We start from the raw sequence: 18,094 nt of genomic DNA, 5'->3' as shown, positions 1-18,094 counted from the left end.
TATGTAAAACTTCACTTTCATTAAACCAACAAATATATCATTTGGAAAAAATTTAATTCCCAAAAGAGCAAATGCAACAACCGCAGTGGTAAGTTCATTCAGCACTAAGCAGTCTACGATAGGGTAGGGACTAATAAACTGCTACTGTGATGAAACCTGCTTTTCACTTTTGGTATCTAAAGAATTTTCAAAATCCTCACTAGGGCTTATTCCTGGTTTAGGTTTAGGGTTCCATAATGATGAGTTTGAGCGGGAGGGTGAAATACAATGGTCTGAAAAGAAGTGAAGCCAACTTAAAAAAAGAGAAAAGAAATCAGGAGTATGGTTTTATTTTGAAGTGAGCTTTGCAGACCCACTGTATCTTGAAATAAATTCTTATCCAGTACCTGCCCAGTGCCTTGTACTTTTGTAGGCTTTTGGAGGGCTTTTCATCATTCTAATTTCAGATAGTGGATTTGCTGTTCTTACAGGTTTTTGACTAGCTGTACCTCATGTGAGGTATTTATATTTCCCAGAACTGATTCTGATTGTGATAAATGCTGTTCCAGATGTTATGTAGAATGTGAAGGTGGTGTTCCATATCACCCTGTTTGTTAGCTGCAACATCAGGGGTAACAAAGCAGAACAGTATCTTAATCTACATCCTGATGACATTTTGTGAATTTTATTTTTGTGTTTTCTTGGATTGAATTGCTTATCCAGCTGTATACAAGGCTAGGAAGAGAGAATCATCTACTCTGTTTTCCATATTGAACAACTGTTTCTAATATTTTACATTTTTAATTTTTGGTACACAAAGCTGAATTGAAAACAGTACCCCTTCCCAACAAAAACCAAGGATATCACCTATTCTTTACCTTCAAGGGCATTCTATTTATTGCCTGAAGATAAACTATGATATAGATACTTTGTGGCCTAGTATTTAGGGCAGTGGTGTGTGCCCAAACTGGGGAAAAAAGGGGGCGGCGGCGTGCTGCCGCTGCAGTGGCAGAACTGGAAGTGGCAGCAGAAGGGGGAATCCCGGGCATGGAGGTGCCTCAAGACCCCCACTCCAGATCCGCCGTCAGCACCAGCTACTCTGGATCCTGACCCACCGCCTGTCCAGGCACCAGCACTGCAGTTGCAGCCGTCTGCTCAGATTTGGCTGGGGGGGGGGACAGAGGGAGTAGTGATCCAGTGACTTATGGCCCGCATGCCGGCAGAAAGGGCTCCGCGTGTCAGCTGTGGCATGCGTGCCATAGGTTCACCATCTCTATTTAGGGCATATCACTAGGAATCTAAGAGAAAAGCCCACCATGTATAATATGAAAAGGTCCTGATCTTTCTGATACAGCTTTTGAAAAAGTGGCAGCCAGTTGGTGGTGAAGGAATTTTGGCTAAGAATTTATGCTTTAAAAAGCATTAGGGGTGGAGGAGGATGGCACAATGTATCAGAAGAACCTTCTACTCTACTTGCAGGATACACATTTGAAAGCATCTTGTTTGTATTCAGTCCTTAGTTTTGTTACTTTAGGATTGTGATATGCAAGCCAAGAAAAGAATTCTGGAGTTGTTTTTATACATGTAAGAGACTTTTTATGGGATTCAAGTTCTTGTCAAAATCTATTTTGAGAAGTTTAATTCAGAAAATTTTGGCTCTGAAAATTACAAAAATTTGAGAGCACATTGGTTCTATCAGAGGTAACTTCCTGCTAATGTCTGTAATAGAGTTTGAATTGTTCATTTTTATGGTATGTCTTTAGATGATGCATGGCCTTTTTTCTTGGAAGTTGTTTGACTTATGTTGGTTTAGTTGTATGGATGTTTATTTCAGTTTGCCAAAAGAAACAGTTGCCATTCTCTTGTTCATAACCTGCATGTTTACATTTTTAAAATGCATGTTCTCACATTAGGCATGGCCATTTTCTAGTCTGTTTCTGTGGATCCTGCTTTGAGCATTTCCGTATAAAAATATGAACATTAAAATTATAGGTAATTTACATATAAAGTTGATACCAACTCAGTTTTGTCCATATCAAAATTTGAAGAAGTGAGCAGTCCAAAGGATACCTGGTTCAATCCTCATATTAGTCTGGGGAATGTGGATCAGGTTAGGTTGCTGAAAAAATGTGGACAAAATAAAGTTTTCCAGCATTCATGACTCACACTAGTGCATGTTTAGCTAAGGTATCATTCCTTATGAATACTTTGAAAAACTCAGATTCTACGTGTTGAATCCTCTGAGCCACAATATACATCTCTTGGAAATACCCTGAAAGAGGCTAGAAGCTTTTCAATTCTGTAGTTTAAATTTCAGGTGCTAGAATCAATAGTGTTTGTGACATAGACTTGGAAGTCTCTCTTGCATTGTTGTGAAGTTATTAATATGAGTTACAGGCACTTGATGTTATTAATGTTACAGTTCAAGTTTACTATCAATGAATTCGTACATTTTAGTAGACTTTTATTAAAAGGTGCCCCACTGGAGAAGCCTGTAATTATTTTCCAATTCAGCACATATAAACTGATGATCAGTCTTTCTCTACCTGGCACCCACCAGAGTTTGTGGACTACAGTTGGTCAGAGATGATAGGAAATGGAGTCCGAAATGTGTGAAGAGCTCCAAACTGGATTTTCAGTGTTGCTTAGGTATAGATTCTGATGCAAATGAAGATCAAATTTGGAAAACCAATCACATTTTAATTTTAGTTCCCCCCCCCCTTTAAGCAAAATGTCAGATGTAGGATGATCGGGTGTATTAGCATTATGAAGCTACAGATGCCTTTCAGTTTCTCATACAAAAATTTAATTAAATTTTATTAATTTTTAATTAAATTAAGTAATATAAAATGTATTAGATAGGCATTATTTTATTAAATAACTTATAGTATAAGCCGATTACTGGTAAAAATATATATTGAACATTCCATCTGAAGTTTAGCTCCAGAAATATTGAGCAATCCTGGCATCCCTTGTTCAGACAAGGTAAAGCAGATTAAGCAATTCTGAGGACATTTATTTGGAATAGTATGTTTCAGTATTTCCAGAGGTACAGAGACAGTCAAAAAGCAATGGATGTTCAGCCTGGAGCTGTTACAATACTGAACAGACAGTGCAATGCCATCATTAGCAAACAAAGAACAAAGGCTAAGTTTATAGCCAGAGTTAAGTACCTTGTGGCACTTTCACTACAGTTCTCGTTAATTGACCAGATAGGCGGGGTATAAATGGAATAAATAAATAAATAAATTTTCAGTAATCTAGTCACTAATGACAGATGATGGGAGTTGTAGTCCAAAAACAACAGTAGTGCTTCAAGGTACCCTAGAGGATGGGAGACTTCCATCTTTCAGAGCCCTGTGTCTTGTTTGCAGGTGCCTTCACCCTTTCTGGGTCTGGTTCCCACCATTGGTTCTACTGACCATGTTCTGTTCTGGAACTAGATTAGTACTGAGTCAGTATTGTATAGAAGTAGAGTGGTGGAGCATGCTACAGACCAACTTTGCCGGCTGGCCACTGTTTCCATTTGTATATTTTAACAGACTTTTGCAGGATAGTAATGTCAGCTGTTCCAGTAAGTGCTTGTTTGACTACATATTCAGTCCTATAACGTGTGCTGCGCTTGCCAACGTTACCCTGCAGCAGTATTAATATAGGATGATGAACAAGGGGAATGGGAAACAAGCATCAGTGAATAAATATTTCAGCCTTCCTAGACATTCCTTTTCTGAAGTAAGTCATTATATCTTGCTGCTCGTTAATAATAAAAGCCAGTTTTCAGAGTTTGAGAGTTACTTTATTTAATTGAAGAAATACTGTGCAAAAGAAGATCTTTCATGAGTTAGATAGTATATGCCTGCCCATGTGTCAAACCCATCAAATAGCCCTTACATGCATTTCTTACTACATTGCTGACTGATTCATATATTGTATTTTATAAACCATCTCTCATACCTATGACTGTAGCTAGATTTGAGGATGAATTTAAGGTTAGGATTATTACCATTCAAGAGGACTAGAGAAGGGCATAGACTGTATAAATTGATTCTGCCTAAGATTCAGCTTGTTATAAGTAAATGGTGTGTGTCCTGTTAGTCCTTAGTGGTTTAATTCAAGTTTCACACAGAGCGCTAAGTGTGTTTGTGTGCATGGTTGCGCATGCACACAAGCATGCACACAACTTTTGGATAAAATCTGCTAAGGTCCTGAAAATACACTTCTCACATAAAAATTGTTCTGCTTTGTTGCTGTTGCACTATAAACGTAATGTACAGTCCTCTGTGTATTTGCTTAAAAATTGTTTAAACTGTTGATTTTGATTAAATAATTCTGAGCAAAGATTTGGACAGATAAATGATTCAGATTTAACTTTAAAAAAATCAAACATGATGTAGCATTTTTCTTTAATAGATGTGCACAAACCACTAAATTAGAATCTTAAATTATGAATGATCATATTTAGCAAAGTTATTTTAAAACTACTGGAATCTTTAATACTTATTTCTTTATATGAGAAGAAACATGTCCTGATTTTTTTTGTGGATTTCCATAATACAAAAGTTCTGTTATCGCTGTTTGTGTTCATTTATCAGGCATTTTAGCTATAAACTGCTTAACATGTGATTCTCATATCCCCCTTTTTTGTTGCTGTCAAAATGAAAAGTTTGTATTCAGAGCAAGTGGGTCAAAAGACCCAATAACATTCCAGACTGCTGAATGATCATTCTTTCCATAGGCAAAAAACAAAGAGCTTTTGCCTTGAATATATTATTATTTTCCAAATGATGTTGAAACTAGTTGTTTAAACCTTGTGGCATGCTTATACATGCCAATATAATCCTAGCAAGAAGCTTTGTGAATGAATCATGTATAAAATTTGAATTTCCAGTTATCAAAAGCTCTTAAAGAACATAGTCTTCCCATGCATTCAAATTGTTTAGCTTGCAAGCTTGGGAAGAGAGTAGCACCTGCTTGAGGGGAAATGCTGTAACAAAGTGCTTATGATTAAGCACTTGTTGTACTATATATTATCTGTATCTGTAAATGGGTGGTTCTGTGGAAGCTTTTCCAGATGTATCATATGAAGCTTCCCAAACATGTCAGGCTAAATAGTGGGTTGAATTCAAATTGGGAATTGATTTTTCCAAATGAAAAGTGCAGTTCTTGTTCTAGGCTTTACTATTTCTGTGATCACCTATGGGGATATGGTCAAAACCCATTCTGTACTATTTTTAGAAAGTTTGAGATGAGCTTGTCTTGAGATATAAAGATATTATTTTTAGTAATATGTGTTCTTTAGTATCCTTATCTCATTGGGAATGATGTATTAGATGAACCTTTCCTATTGTTTCATAAACGTGTAGATGGAATGTAGTTGACAATAGTTCTGAAATTAATTTTTTTGTTTATGAAAGTATTTTTAGCCTACCTTGTATGGATAGATCTCAGTACAATCAATAAAAGTAAAAACTGGTCAAATCCTTTAAAATACTTAAAATCTACAAAACAGGTTGTTGTGGTTATTGTTGTTTTGACTTATATATTGTCCCAGAGCACACTTTGGGCTGTTCACACTATAATTATATAAGATAGCATAAATAATAAAAACTTTTAGCTCCACAGAATTTTTTGTTTTAAGAAAAGATATATTGCTCACCATTTTGGTATGCTGACAGATTTGAAAAATCCAAACATACCAAAATCTGTACAATTTTAATAAACAAATATGCTGGAATACGATAGGATCGAACTGCTGACTGGAGTAGAGCTCAAGGATTTTTATGTTTTTTTTTCTGTCTGTTTTGTTAATCACATCCTTTAAACTCAGGAAGCCTCCAGATTCAAATAGGTGAATGCAGTACACGGCAGTTGCTTTGCTGTGGGTATTCCTATAGAAGAAAATATATACCATGAGCTGATTGAGCAGCTTTAAATGTTTACAATTGAAGGTGCCTTACTAATGCAGACATTGATCAGTTGGTACTACTCTGACAACAGTGGCATCCTGAGGTCTTAAGGACAAGATTCCTCCCCCAGGCTTCATTGTCTGGGGTACACAAGGTACTAGCTTGTTGGAGGGCTGCTTTATTTTGGAGACCTGTGATCCAATCAAGTCTCCCTAACCTCCCTTCATGATGCATGAGTATCATTCAAACTTAATCTGTATGGTTCAGGAAATATTGATGTAATGCTGGCGTGTATTTCTGGCAAATATGATTGCTGCTTTAAGTGTGGAATTGCTCAAATGCAGAACAAGATGCATTATTACTTGGTAATGAGAGAAGTGAGCACCAGATGCCTAGAACAATTCCTCTTTTTAAATCAGATTCTGTCCTCCTCCTTCTTTTTCCAAACTTGTTCCTCCTTCAGAGCTCTTCTTGGACTATCACAGCCTCACATCTTCTTGTCGTCCTACCATGGTGAAGATTTTAATCCTGTTAAATTATTTTCATCTCTGCCCTATTTCAGATTTTGAAAACTATAAACCAAACATATAGAGAGTGTAGCATTTCTTCCCAGTATGGCGCATTAATTCTTGGTCCTAAATAAATGAAGACTAGTGCACACTTAGAATTTTATTGGACAAATTAATTTCCCAAACTCCATATTTACGCTGTGTATCTGTTGTGGTTAGTGCATGGACATATCTAACATAACTAACTGAAATACTTTTCTTCCTTAGTTCTTATTGTAGGGTTGAGAGCAGATCATAAATGCATGTCCTTATTTTTGACATTTGTTTTTACTTTACCTTTGTTGAAATTGAGTGCAGTTGACACTTTTTTTGTTGTTTTCTGAACTTATTGACAAATCTGCAAATTATACTTTTATGAACGTCTGGTGTAGTAGGAGTGCTAATAAATAGAATGAGACTACTTTTTGGGATTGTATGAATTGATATTTATATGATTTTGGTCAGTTGTGGGGCTAAATTAAATGGTTTAAATTATGTATGAAATGATAATGGGGCAAATGGAGTACTACACATTTAATCCAAAACCCTTATTTCTCAAATATCCTGAGTTAATGGGGTGTTTTGTAGAAAACAATTATTTTGCTTGTTTACATTATTGAAACATTTCACTAAAAACTCTCACAAAGCCCTATAATTTCAACTGTGCCAAAATATTTCTCATTATGGGCCAGTTTACACCAAGTGCAGAGAATGAAATGCTTTTTGTTAGGAAGATTCAGAGTGGTGGGGTGATTAATTTTGAAAACAGATTACATTTCTCTGTCACAATAAATACGGTTAAGGATGAAGTTACAGATAGTTTTCTGAGATGCCATGTCATTTGAAATTAAGATTGAGAAATTTAGGAATGAAATCTAGGTTCATAATCAAAGAAAGCAGAGCAATGTAGCATTAAAATGGCATCTGTTTTTGGTCTAAATGGTTTTTGTTTTGTTTCAGAGATTAGGCATATGATAATATAATCTGAACTGAGGTGCTCCTGAAACAATAGGCTTCTTTTGGGTAAATGACAAAAGTACTGAAAAATGGTTCAGTAAATATGATAGGTATTCTCTTAATCTATCACAATTTTTAATGAGCATTCTATGAAAAGTACTGAGGTGACAAGCTGCCAGTTGAAAACTTCTGCTTAAATATGAATCACAAGTGCTTGAAACTATGGAATGGTTCAAACGGGAATAACACACCTCATTTAAGAAATGCTTTGAAATTGTGTTTGTAGTACAGTCTAAGATTATGCATATATAAAGGGCATAGATGCCACTATATTTTCAGTGAATAGATGAATATTTCAAAAAACGTTTGATGAAGGCTTTTAAGCTGCATGTTTAACAGTAGTTTCTCCGAGGAATCAGAACTCTAGGCAGCTTAGAAATACAGTAGTCAGAAAACCTGATGCATGGCTGCCTTCTTTTCTTGATTTTGTTTCTGTCAAAAACAAACGTGTAGGGATCCACACAGTGGCAGTGCAGCAAGCTTGCCAATTTAATGTCAGTCTCTCATGTAGGAATTGCAGCTATGCTGACTAGCTTGTGAGTCCACCAAACAAGGACAGTTATGTTGAATATCTGGTTTGTTAGCCAGTTATAGATGAAAAGCAGGGTTTTGCAGCTTTTTAGGCAAGCACACTCTGAAAACACTTGAAGCTCTGTCAGACACAGATGACAGAGCAGTATACCTATATTTTTAGTTCAGGAATTACAGAAACACCTCTGACTATTCTGCATCTATAAACAATGAAATATTTGATCTTAAACAGGAATTATTGTCAAGACTTTCCATCCCTGTCAGTTTGGAGATTTAAACTCATCTTATCACCAAACAGTTGACAGTTCTCTCCAACTTCAGCCTCCCTAAGCATACTGTTGATTTTACCTGAGCTGTGTGTGACTATGTGACTGAAGCACCATTGCAGTTTGTCTGAATGGTTATGGGAAAATGAAGGTGGAGAGGGAACTTCTGCCAAAGGTTATGTTGTGCAGAAAGCCAAGCAAATTTGTTGGAGCTGGACAGGATAGAGAAAAAGCAACAGGCTTTTCAGAAGGAGAACGCTTCATGGGTCTGCATTATCTTTTTAACTCCTAATAACTTCAACAGTTGATGCTTATTATTCATAAAAAGTGGATTGTGTGAGCTTTTCGGGGAGTGGTTCCTAGTAGTTAATGTTGAATATATTATGATGTAAGGCACTGACTGTGTGCATGGCCACACTGGACCCACACACAGATAACAGAAAACCATTATTCACTGTTACTTTGTGCATGGAGTGTGTACCGATGCTTGAAAGCTTTTTAACAAGGTGGTAGGGTAGCATCACTGCTTTTTTTTCTTAATTGGCATCACATAATATTTGCCCATTTGTTGGAGGCACAAGCTAGAGTCTTGGAACAGTGTCCACAACCTGTTAGCAAGAAGTAATAAATGACAAACTAGAGGGAGTCCTTGAGATGCAGCTAGAAAGTAACCTATGTTAATGTATCACCTCTAATCGACAGAGCTCTTCAGTAGTTCAGTCAGATAGATAATGTGCTGACAAAATGGCTTGCTAGCTGTCGGGTTTAACTGGGAGATGCAGGCTGCTAGCTATTAACCATCTTGTTCTTCTCCTTATGGTAATTATAAAGTCTTTTACCTGTGCAAGTTTGTAATGAAGAAGTTGGTTTTTTGAAACAAAATTGCATGGTGTTTAGGAGAGGAATAGAACAGTGGGATGCAGTCTTAGCAATTTGAGAGAAGCACTCACTGCTAAAAAAGTTGCAGATATGCAGGATATACTAGAATACTAGGATATAACACAAAGCTGCTAAGGTTTTTCAGATCAGATCTACTTGCTAGCTAAAACATTATACTGTATACCCAGAACAAGAATATGTGGAGATGGATGTGGAGACGGGCAGAACAATTCTTAATGTGGTCTTGCAGTGCACTAAAGCTTGAGAACCACTGACCTACCATGAAGGAGATGAAGCAATATATTTTTAACAATGTTTGAAAGGTTGTTTTTCTTCTCATTTGACATGCAGCAAGGACATATGGGAGAAGGCGAGGTAACAACATTCCTCTTTAATTTTCTGATGTATAAAATGTCTCATGGGACTCCTAATGCACAATCTGCTTTTGTAAGGAAGACTGGAAACAGGTGTTTTTTTTTTAAAAAAAAGCCAGACTTCCTCAGTTTGCATGCTGTGGTAATCTTTAATAACTGGTCATAGCAACCTCCCATAAGACTGTCCAGAAAAAAAACAGTGTTATTATATCACATTATGGGGTGAGGGTGTGTCAACAGTATTTCAGCAACATAGACCAGAAACTAAAATAAAAATGTTAGGTATATACGTTAGGGGGTTGTCATCTAGAGAAGCACCTAAATGACTTGGGCTCCCTGTCTCCCACCCACCCATCCTGAGATGTCTTTGACCACAATCTACTGTAATTAGCATTGACTTTGTTTCAGTCTCTTATGATATTGGGGGAAGGCATCATTTCTGATATCTATTTAGGTATAGACCACTCTGACAAATGGTTTCATACTGTCAGTGTGCTATGCTATGCTCCTCAAGAGTCCATTGGTCTAATTTGACTCTCTTTTGTGAGCAATCTGAAGCTCTCTGTGTTTGAGAGGTACCTGGAGTTTTAGAAGTGTGTTTTGAAGGGTTCTTCAGCCTCATGGAGCTGGTTGGGAGTTACTGCTTGGATCATACTTTTTAGATTTGTGGGAAATTTTTTTGTCATTTGTGTACATGAAACCTGGCAATTAAAGTCACTTAGGTGCTTTTTTGAAAGTATCAAGCAAGAGAAGTGCATTGCTAGGGCTGCATCCTCTAAGCAAGCATGCTGATCCAATAATTTTAGACATGTGACATTTATTTGATTTGCTGTGTGCCTAGTTCAGGATGAGGGTGAGGAAGTTTCTTCTCTTAATATATTTTTCATAATAAGAGTAGATTGTTTAGGGGAATTAACATTAAAAAGGGACTCTTGTAGAACTTTCTGGATTAAATATTTATATTATTAAAGAAGACTCATCCCTATCAGTGGTTTTCATTAGAAAAATAGCATTTGCAGAATGCAGATGATGACAAATGATTGGAATGGTTGTGCTCATCTTTTAAACTGGAAAGTTATTTTGTTGTGTTTGGTAAACTGGTAAATTACTAGGTCACTATTACTACCTAGAATTCTGTTGGCATACATATTCACCATGTCTCAGTGCTGTAGTGATGCTAGTGCCCTGGCTAGTTAATCAAATAGCTGAAGGTTTTTGTGAAAAGGATGTGGGTCTTCCTTTCACTTTTATGACCTTAGCTCTTAAGCAATGCACTATGACTCTAGAGACTGGTTCCCTAAAGTTGCCACCTCTTAAGAGGTAAGAAGTTTGTGGCATTTTTATTGCTGCGCTTGCTGCTGAATAATCAAAGCACACACATAACTGGAATTTTGGAAGTGGAAGTATCACGACCTGTATAACATTGGCATTTCAAAGTTCTTCATATCAATGTTTGCTACCTGTTCAACTTTCCATATTATATGAAGAATGACTTCATTTCAAAACTTTTGGCATGTATTTTCAGCATTTTTATGTGGTCTGAACAAAATGGCATAGCAGTGACCCTTGTGGAAAAAAATCTGACATTTTGTCACGTTTGTCTTGAATATGAATATTAATCTAAAACTAAGTAGCAAATTTACCAAAAACAAAGAGGTTTTTTTTCTTGAAATGACAGAGGAAAAGTGCTAAAATGGGCAGTTTTATGTAACCTGGGGATGAAACAGAGCCTCACATATTATATATAGAGTAAGTTGCCATAGCATGGGACACCTTATACAGTTCCTTGCAGAGGATGATTTAGAGCATAGTTTTTCTAATTGATCTGTTGTAGTCTTGCATAAGGTCAAAGTAATGTTTACTGCCAAGTGAAGACATTTTCTTGCACATAGAAAAATAATATGTGAGACATAAGACTGCATTATCAACCATCTTCTGTAGTTTAGAACAGCATAGCTAAAAATATTGATGGGTGAGCTCTGGGACATGTCTGATTGTTTTGGAAATAAGCAAAAATGTCCCTTTCTCAGGCATATTGGATAGTAGCTGACTAATTTCTGAGCCAACCTGAATTTCTCCCTTTAGTCCTCTTATTGTAAGTGGCAGTCATGCTCAGGTAGTAGCAACCCTGCAAGGAGGCAAGACTGGGAGCTTTCACCCTGCCCCTCACCCCCATCAGGCTGCAGCCACTACTGGAAAATGTTTTTCCCCAATGACATTGCTAATTAAAATATTAGAATGTTAAGGAGTAGTAGTAGAATGAAAAAAAATCTAAAACATTTTATGTTTGTTTTTGCTGGGCAGCTTTTGTTTGGTAGGATATTTTAGTGGCTTTTCATATGATGGCCATTTGTAAGAGTTAAAAGCAAATTAGATACAATATGTTTCATTTAAACTATGCTGCCATATGGACTAGATAAACTCAATTTGCAGTGTCTCAATGTGTTTTGATTTGTCATTGAGGAATTTTTGGCTGCATTACTGTAATATTCCTATGCACATTATTTAGAATTGAATTAATTTCTGTGGTTGTTGAGAACAGAATTAGATGACATCTGAGCATAGGAGGTTTTTAGTACTTAATCATTTAATAGTAACACCCCCTCCCCACTTTTTCCAGTACTTTAGTTTAACTGACATCAAGTAGTACTGGCTATCTGTGTAGTTAATGATGGATCTTAGCGTACTAAGGTATCATATTATTTTTAAAAAAAAAATTGGATAGAAAAATGCTTGTGTAGCAGTTGGTATTGAAATAATTATTGCTGTGAAAATCATTGTTCTTCTGTTAGTATGTTTTGCCTTTTGTTTTCTTTTGTGTCTCTTTCAATGTAGGCCAGTCCTCTCTGTTTCCAATGGAAGATGGGTTTCTGGATGATGGACGTGGTGATCAGACTCTCCATAGTGGCTTGGGATCACCCCATTGCTTCTCCCACCAAAATGGCGAGCGTGTGGAACGGTACTCCCGCAAGGTGTTTGTAGGGGGTTTGCCCCCTGATATTGATGAAGGTATACTTGTGTAGCTACAGTTACCAAAACTAGCCAACTATCAGGCTTAATTGTGACAGGGAGAACGAAGTATCTTAGATTGCAATGTTCTAGCATCCTGATAGTGTGTAGTATTTTTAGGCTGTGAAAATAATTATCTAAGCTATGAGCTGCTAGGCTATGAACTGTGAAGAAAAGGAGTTGTGAGCTGCACCTCTCATGTAATAGGTTTTCTCTCCATCTGGTTCAGTCAGTTACATATTATGTTGAATGACATCATAAAACTCTTTATGAAGGCCTTTTATTGTGGATATAGTTGTGCTTATGCCTTACTGTTAGTGATATTAACATAGGCCCAAATTTCAGATAATGCCGTGCTTCAGAGAAAGGAAGGGAGTAACGTGTATGGCATTGTGTCTTTGGAACCACAATATTTCACTGAGGGAATTATTGTTCCTACATGATTTATATTAAAAAACCATTTAAGTGTAATAGATATGACTGGGACTATGACCTGTAGATGAGAAAGATAGTAAAATATGTCTTAACTTGAATCTCTGCCAGGTAAGTGACCTCCCCTTAAATCTGTCAAGGCAACTTATTACAAGGATATAGTAAAACTTCTTTTTTGAAGAATGTCATAATCGGAAGGAATTTCCTAAGGATGTCAAAATCTTAAATATATTTGTTTTAATTTGGGCCACAGTTTCTGCCAGACTACAAACGTCCAGTATTTTTCACACCTCCTTTCTTTCCAAACAAAGCATTTTTGTTGCTTGCATGGATATAAAAGAATCTGACAGGCTTGTGGCTGCATCAGAGATGATTGGCTTACAAATGCTTTGGAGAAAGAAATTCTGAAAGTGGGTGAAATCTGGAACATAGTTGGGGGGTTGATATTAAATAGTAAATAAACAGATGACAGCAGATAAAGCATTTGTGATAGTTCTGATACTGTGTTCTGCATTTTTACTATCTGTACTAGCTTTAATTTTTAGCTTTTAAAGCAAGATGGAGTAGAATAATCATTCTGCCTCTTTAAAAAGCTATATAGTTTGATTTTTGTAATATCTGCCAGCATGCTAGTCACCTGAGCTAGATTTGAAAATGGAAGAAGGCTTTGAAATGGCTGCAGCAGTGTTTGCTTTCTGCTAATGTGGTATGCGCATGCTGTCTGCATATTTGTCTCTGTACCTCTTACATAACAGCTTTCTGCAAGCACTGCTGAAGTTAGTCTGAGGTCATGCTCAGATAATGTGCACAGATGTGGCTTCAGCATGTGATATGAGCAGTGGGCATGACTAGACTGTGGGATATTCTTTTCCCTCCTCTCCCAGACTTTTTCAAGGCTGCTCTTAGGGGAGGCTGCACAGCATTCTGATTCAGGCTCTGCACACTGTCTGTGGGAGAATGCCTGAAGCTAGGAAATGATAGTACAGTACTCGAGATTTTCTGATTTCATTCCTTAGAGTGGGCTGCTAGAAATTGTTATTTGGTAACCTAAAAGACATGGCTGTCTTCTTCATTATTAAACATATGTTTTGACTTGTCAAGCCTTTTGACAATTTCAGCTGTTTCAGGGTTGCTGAAAAGACTTGCAGACTAGACAAAAGGATTACTGCCAAATTACCTGAAAAGGCTGTACATTGGGCAGTTTTTTAATCAGTGTTAAGACTTTTCCTACTTGTCTTTCCCCCTTGCCCTTCCCATCTGCAGATGAGATCACAGCTAGTTTTCGTCGCTTTGGCCCTTTGATTGTGGATTGGCCTCACAAGGCTGAAAGCAAGTCTTATTTTCCTCCTAAAGGTAACAATTATCGGTCTTTTTGTCACATTTTTGCTACTCAGAGTAATTAATGTCCCCCTGTCAAACAGGTTAGGCTGAAAGATTATGACGTATCTTGTTTATCTTTGTGTGCTTCATGGATGAGGTAGCAGTTTGAACCTTAGCACACACTCTGGTTGAAATCTGACACTTTGTGCACTATGCACATAGTTTTTTTATTATCATGAAGCCATTACCTTAGGACATGGTTATATTATTCAAATGAACTGAGAGCTGGATCAGGTTATTTGAAGTCAGTTTAAAATCATGTGGTAATCACAGTCTGTGTTGGTGTGTACATCCTCATGGGACAATTTATAACCCAATTGTAAACTCTGCAGTGTATTGGTGCAAGGGATTTAAAATCACGATGTGTGTATCTGGAGAATTATTTTTTATGTTTATTTTTCCAGCTGGCTGCCCCAACCATGCAGATTCATCATTTGGGGGGATGAGGGTGGGGAGAATGGTGAGCTGATCTGCCTTCCTATCCTTTGTCAGTGGAATCCCTTCCCACTCCCCTTGTCAATGGTTGTGCCTGTCCACCTTGAGCATGCCCACTCCAGCCCCTGACACACATACCCAGCTCTCTCCCCACCTGTGGAGGGGAAAGAGAGATGGTCACCCCCCCCCCCAATGTTACTGGATCCACATTATTTGTATATGTATGATCATCCCAAACCACAAAAACATTGGTCCCAGGTATATGTCCCATGGATCCACATAATTTTTTTATATGTAGAGTCATCCCAAACCACATTGGTCCATTTTAACCACCTGTGAAGGATGGACCAACACACACACTTGGAGAACTAGCACAGCAACATAGAAATGGGGAGCAATTCCTGACAGAGGAGTGCACATTGAGCAAGTTGATTCATAAAACATGGAATTAAAATAAACAGTCCCTGGCAGAGGAGTTAAAAGAACATGTTCCTGAACAGAAAAACGTGAGTCGGGGTGTGTGTGGAAATGAGCTTCCTCCTACACCAGGAAGACACCTTTCACAACAACAACAAAGCGACCATTAATGTATGCTATACATGATTCAGATCCAGTAGCTGTTGGTAATGGGATTGAGCTCTCAGTCATTTTGCAAATTATAAAGTATTTTAGGTTCTCAATTTGTCTGTATGAAATTGTATGAAATTTTGTATGAAATTGTTTTTTAATGCTGTTTTCATCATAAGTCCCCATTTCAGGTGAAGGATTGATGAAAATATAGTTTCGTTTTGTTTCTCATGAGAAACAAAATTTTCAAATCCTTTCATATTTGTGATGAAAAAAAAATCTTGAGATTAAAAAACACCCTTGAATGTGGGAGAACCAACTGATTTTTCTCTTAAGGCCCTAGGCTTTGGATGCTTCAAAATCTAGGCCTCACTTCCTGTGTATTCATTAGGAATGTGAATTTTGCCACCTCTTGTTCTTTGTGAGAAGCTGAGGGGTAGGGTGGGGGACTTCTCTTTGCTGTTAGATTTCTTTGGGCAAGAAATCCCTGCCCCAGAAAACTGTACACAGTCTAACAAGATCTCTTAGAAGTTTTGTGGTCATTTGTTTCTGAAAATGATTACAATTTCTATGTAAATTTATTGAATTATTGCAATTCCTGTTCAGAATGATTAAATTACAGCAATTCTTGTACAAAATTATTGTACTTCATGTGCAGAATGATGTTCTTTCATCACAAAATTCTCTACTTCAACCTTATACAGTATAGCTGTTGCAAATGCAGGTGGCGTTCATCTGTGCAGGATTTGGCAGTTTCCTGTACAAAAGAAAGGGCACAATGAGAAAACTGAGAACAGGATCTTGTTTTCCTGGAAATCTCACTAGTGGGAGGGAAGTATTGGTAGAGCAAGACTTAAAATACCACTGAGAAAAAGATGAATTTTGAAGAATTTGCCCTAATTTGAATATGTCATATTGAAAATACAAAGAACCTGTGATTTAAGTTTAGCTGTGGAGGAAGACAAACTTATAGTTTTGGGACCATGACCTCTGTAGGGGATTCACCAGGTATAACCCAGTCTTCAGATTCAACTCTGTTATGGGAAAGAAATAGAAGAAGATTTGAGTCTTAGAGTTTGCTTCCTACTTTCTTCATGGACCAGAACTTTTCAGATTGTTTCTCCAAAAAGACAGTTACTATCTAAGAATGTTTATAGGAGTTATTGTGTACACATTTGAAAAAATGGATACCTTCAAGTCTCAAAACTTGAAAAAAAAGTAAGTCCTGGTTTCTTTATTTAGGATATGCATTTTTGCTGTTCCAAGATGAAAGCTCTGTACAGGCTTTGATTGATGCATGCATTGAAGAGGATGGAAAGCTCTACCTGTGTGTTTCCAGTCCTACAATTAAAGACAAACCGGTAGGTGAAATAACTATATTACACTTCAGCAGTCTGTAAATGTGTACTTCTACAACCACATGTTTTCAGTGTGTACTAGCCATTTTTATCTTGGGTTAACTAATTGCAACTTATAAGATATTTTCCTAAACAGTCCCTGCCAAGTATTATATCAACGTTAGCTAGCCTTTGGGAAGCCACTACAGATTCAGCCTAAATTTCTTCTGTGCAACTATAACTCCAGCTTTCTCTCTCAAGTTGCAATCTTGATCCCATCCCAGTGTGAATTACAACCAAGGATGCCAGAATTCTTCTCTGTGTATTTCTTTCTTTCTTTCTTTCTTTCTTTCTTTCTTTCTTTCTTTCTTTCTTTCTTTCTTTCTGTCTGTCTGTCTGTCTGTCTGTCTGTCTGTCTGTCTGTCTGTCTGTCTGTCTGTCTCTCTCTCTCTCTCTCTCTCTCTCTCTCTCTCTCTCTCTCTCTCTCTCTCTCTCTCTCTCTCTATCTATCTATCTATCTATCTATCTATCTATCTATCTATCTATCTATCTATCTATCTATCTATCATTTTTGTCCTGCCTTTCTCCTTTAAAAGACCCAAGATGGCTTACATAATTAAAAATACAATATTTAAAAGCTCAGTACAGTCGGGTCTTGACTTAAGAACGGCCCGAGTTAAGAACATTTTGACTTACAAACCACTCTCATAGGAAAATATTGACTTGACTTACATACTTAGATTTGAGTTACGAACTAAAAAAACCCACGTGGGAGGCAGGGAAAGTGCAAAATTTGAACTTTCAGTTAACTGTTGGCCAGTGAAAAGGGTGCCTGTCTGCTTCCTCACTCCTCCCAGCGTTTACAGAGTAGATTGGGAGACAGTCTTCGGACTGCCTGGTACTGTCCTGCCTGGACTGTATTTTCCCTGCCTTCCCTGAACCTTTCTTGACCTAAGAAAAAAAGAAACAAAATATCCCCCTCTAGTGGTCGAAGGCAGAATAGCAGCTTCCCATTAGTTTCTATGGACGGAAAAGAGCAGATACGGATCAAATGGTTCTCAATGCATTCCTATGGGAAATGCAGATTTGACCTGAGAACTTTTTGACTTGAGAACCGCCTTCCAATACGGATTAAGTTCTCAAGTCAAGACCCCACTGTACTAAAACATATGTAAAACAATAGAACACAACAGTCCATTTTAAAAACCCTCTGAGACCACTAGTCATTGAGGGAAAGTATGGCTGAAGAAAAAGGTGTTGGCTTGTTTACATAAAGACAACAAAGATGGGCCCAGCCTAGCTTCCCATGGTACGGGGTTCGAGAATCTGGGAGCAGCAGCAGAAGACTCTCTCTGGTGTCCCCACCAAGTGCACTTGTGAGGGTGCTGAGATCGAAAGGCCTGGTTATCTTAAAGCCTGGGCAGGCTCATAGAG

General features: G+C 37.4%; 1 protein-coding gene across 3 annotated transcripts in view; it reads left to right on the top strand.

The window, feature by feature from the left end:
- CPEB4 (cytoplasmic polyadenylation element binding protein 4) overlaps positions 1-18,094 on the top strand; it is a 74,158-nt gene that overhangs the window by 44,268 nt on the left and 11,796 nt on the right. For 2 of the 3 annotated variants that reach the window (XM_020806715.3, XM_020806749.3), the window contains exons 4-7: positions 9,478-9,501; positions 12,336-12,509; positions 14,205-14,294; positions 16,566-16,684. In XM_020806715.3, coding sequence (XP_020662374.1) covers positions 9,478-9,501; positions 12,336-12,509; positions 14,205-14,294; positions 16,566-16,684 — 407 coding nt within the window. The remainder of the gene's footprint in view (positions 1-9,477; positions 9,502-12,335; positions 12,510-14,204; positions 14,295-16,565; positions 16,685-18,094) is intronic. The other variant, XM_020806756.3, reaches the window with a different exon arrangement.

Source organism: Pogona vitticeps, chromosome 2 (assembly GCF_051106095.1).
Source record: "Pogona vitticeps strain Pit_001003342236 chromosome 2, PviZW2.1, whole genome shotgun sequence".
Taxonomy (NCBI): Eukaryota; Metazoa; Chordata; class Lepidosauria; order Squamata; family Agamidae; genus Pogona; species Pogona vitticeps.
Note: the sequence above shows the minus strand (reverse complement) of the source record. Positions and strands in the feature narration are given on the sequence as shown.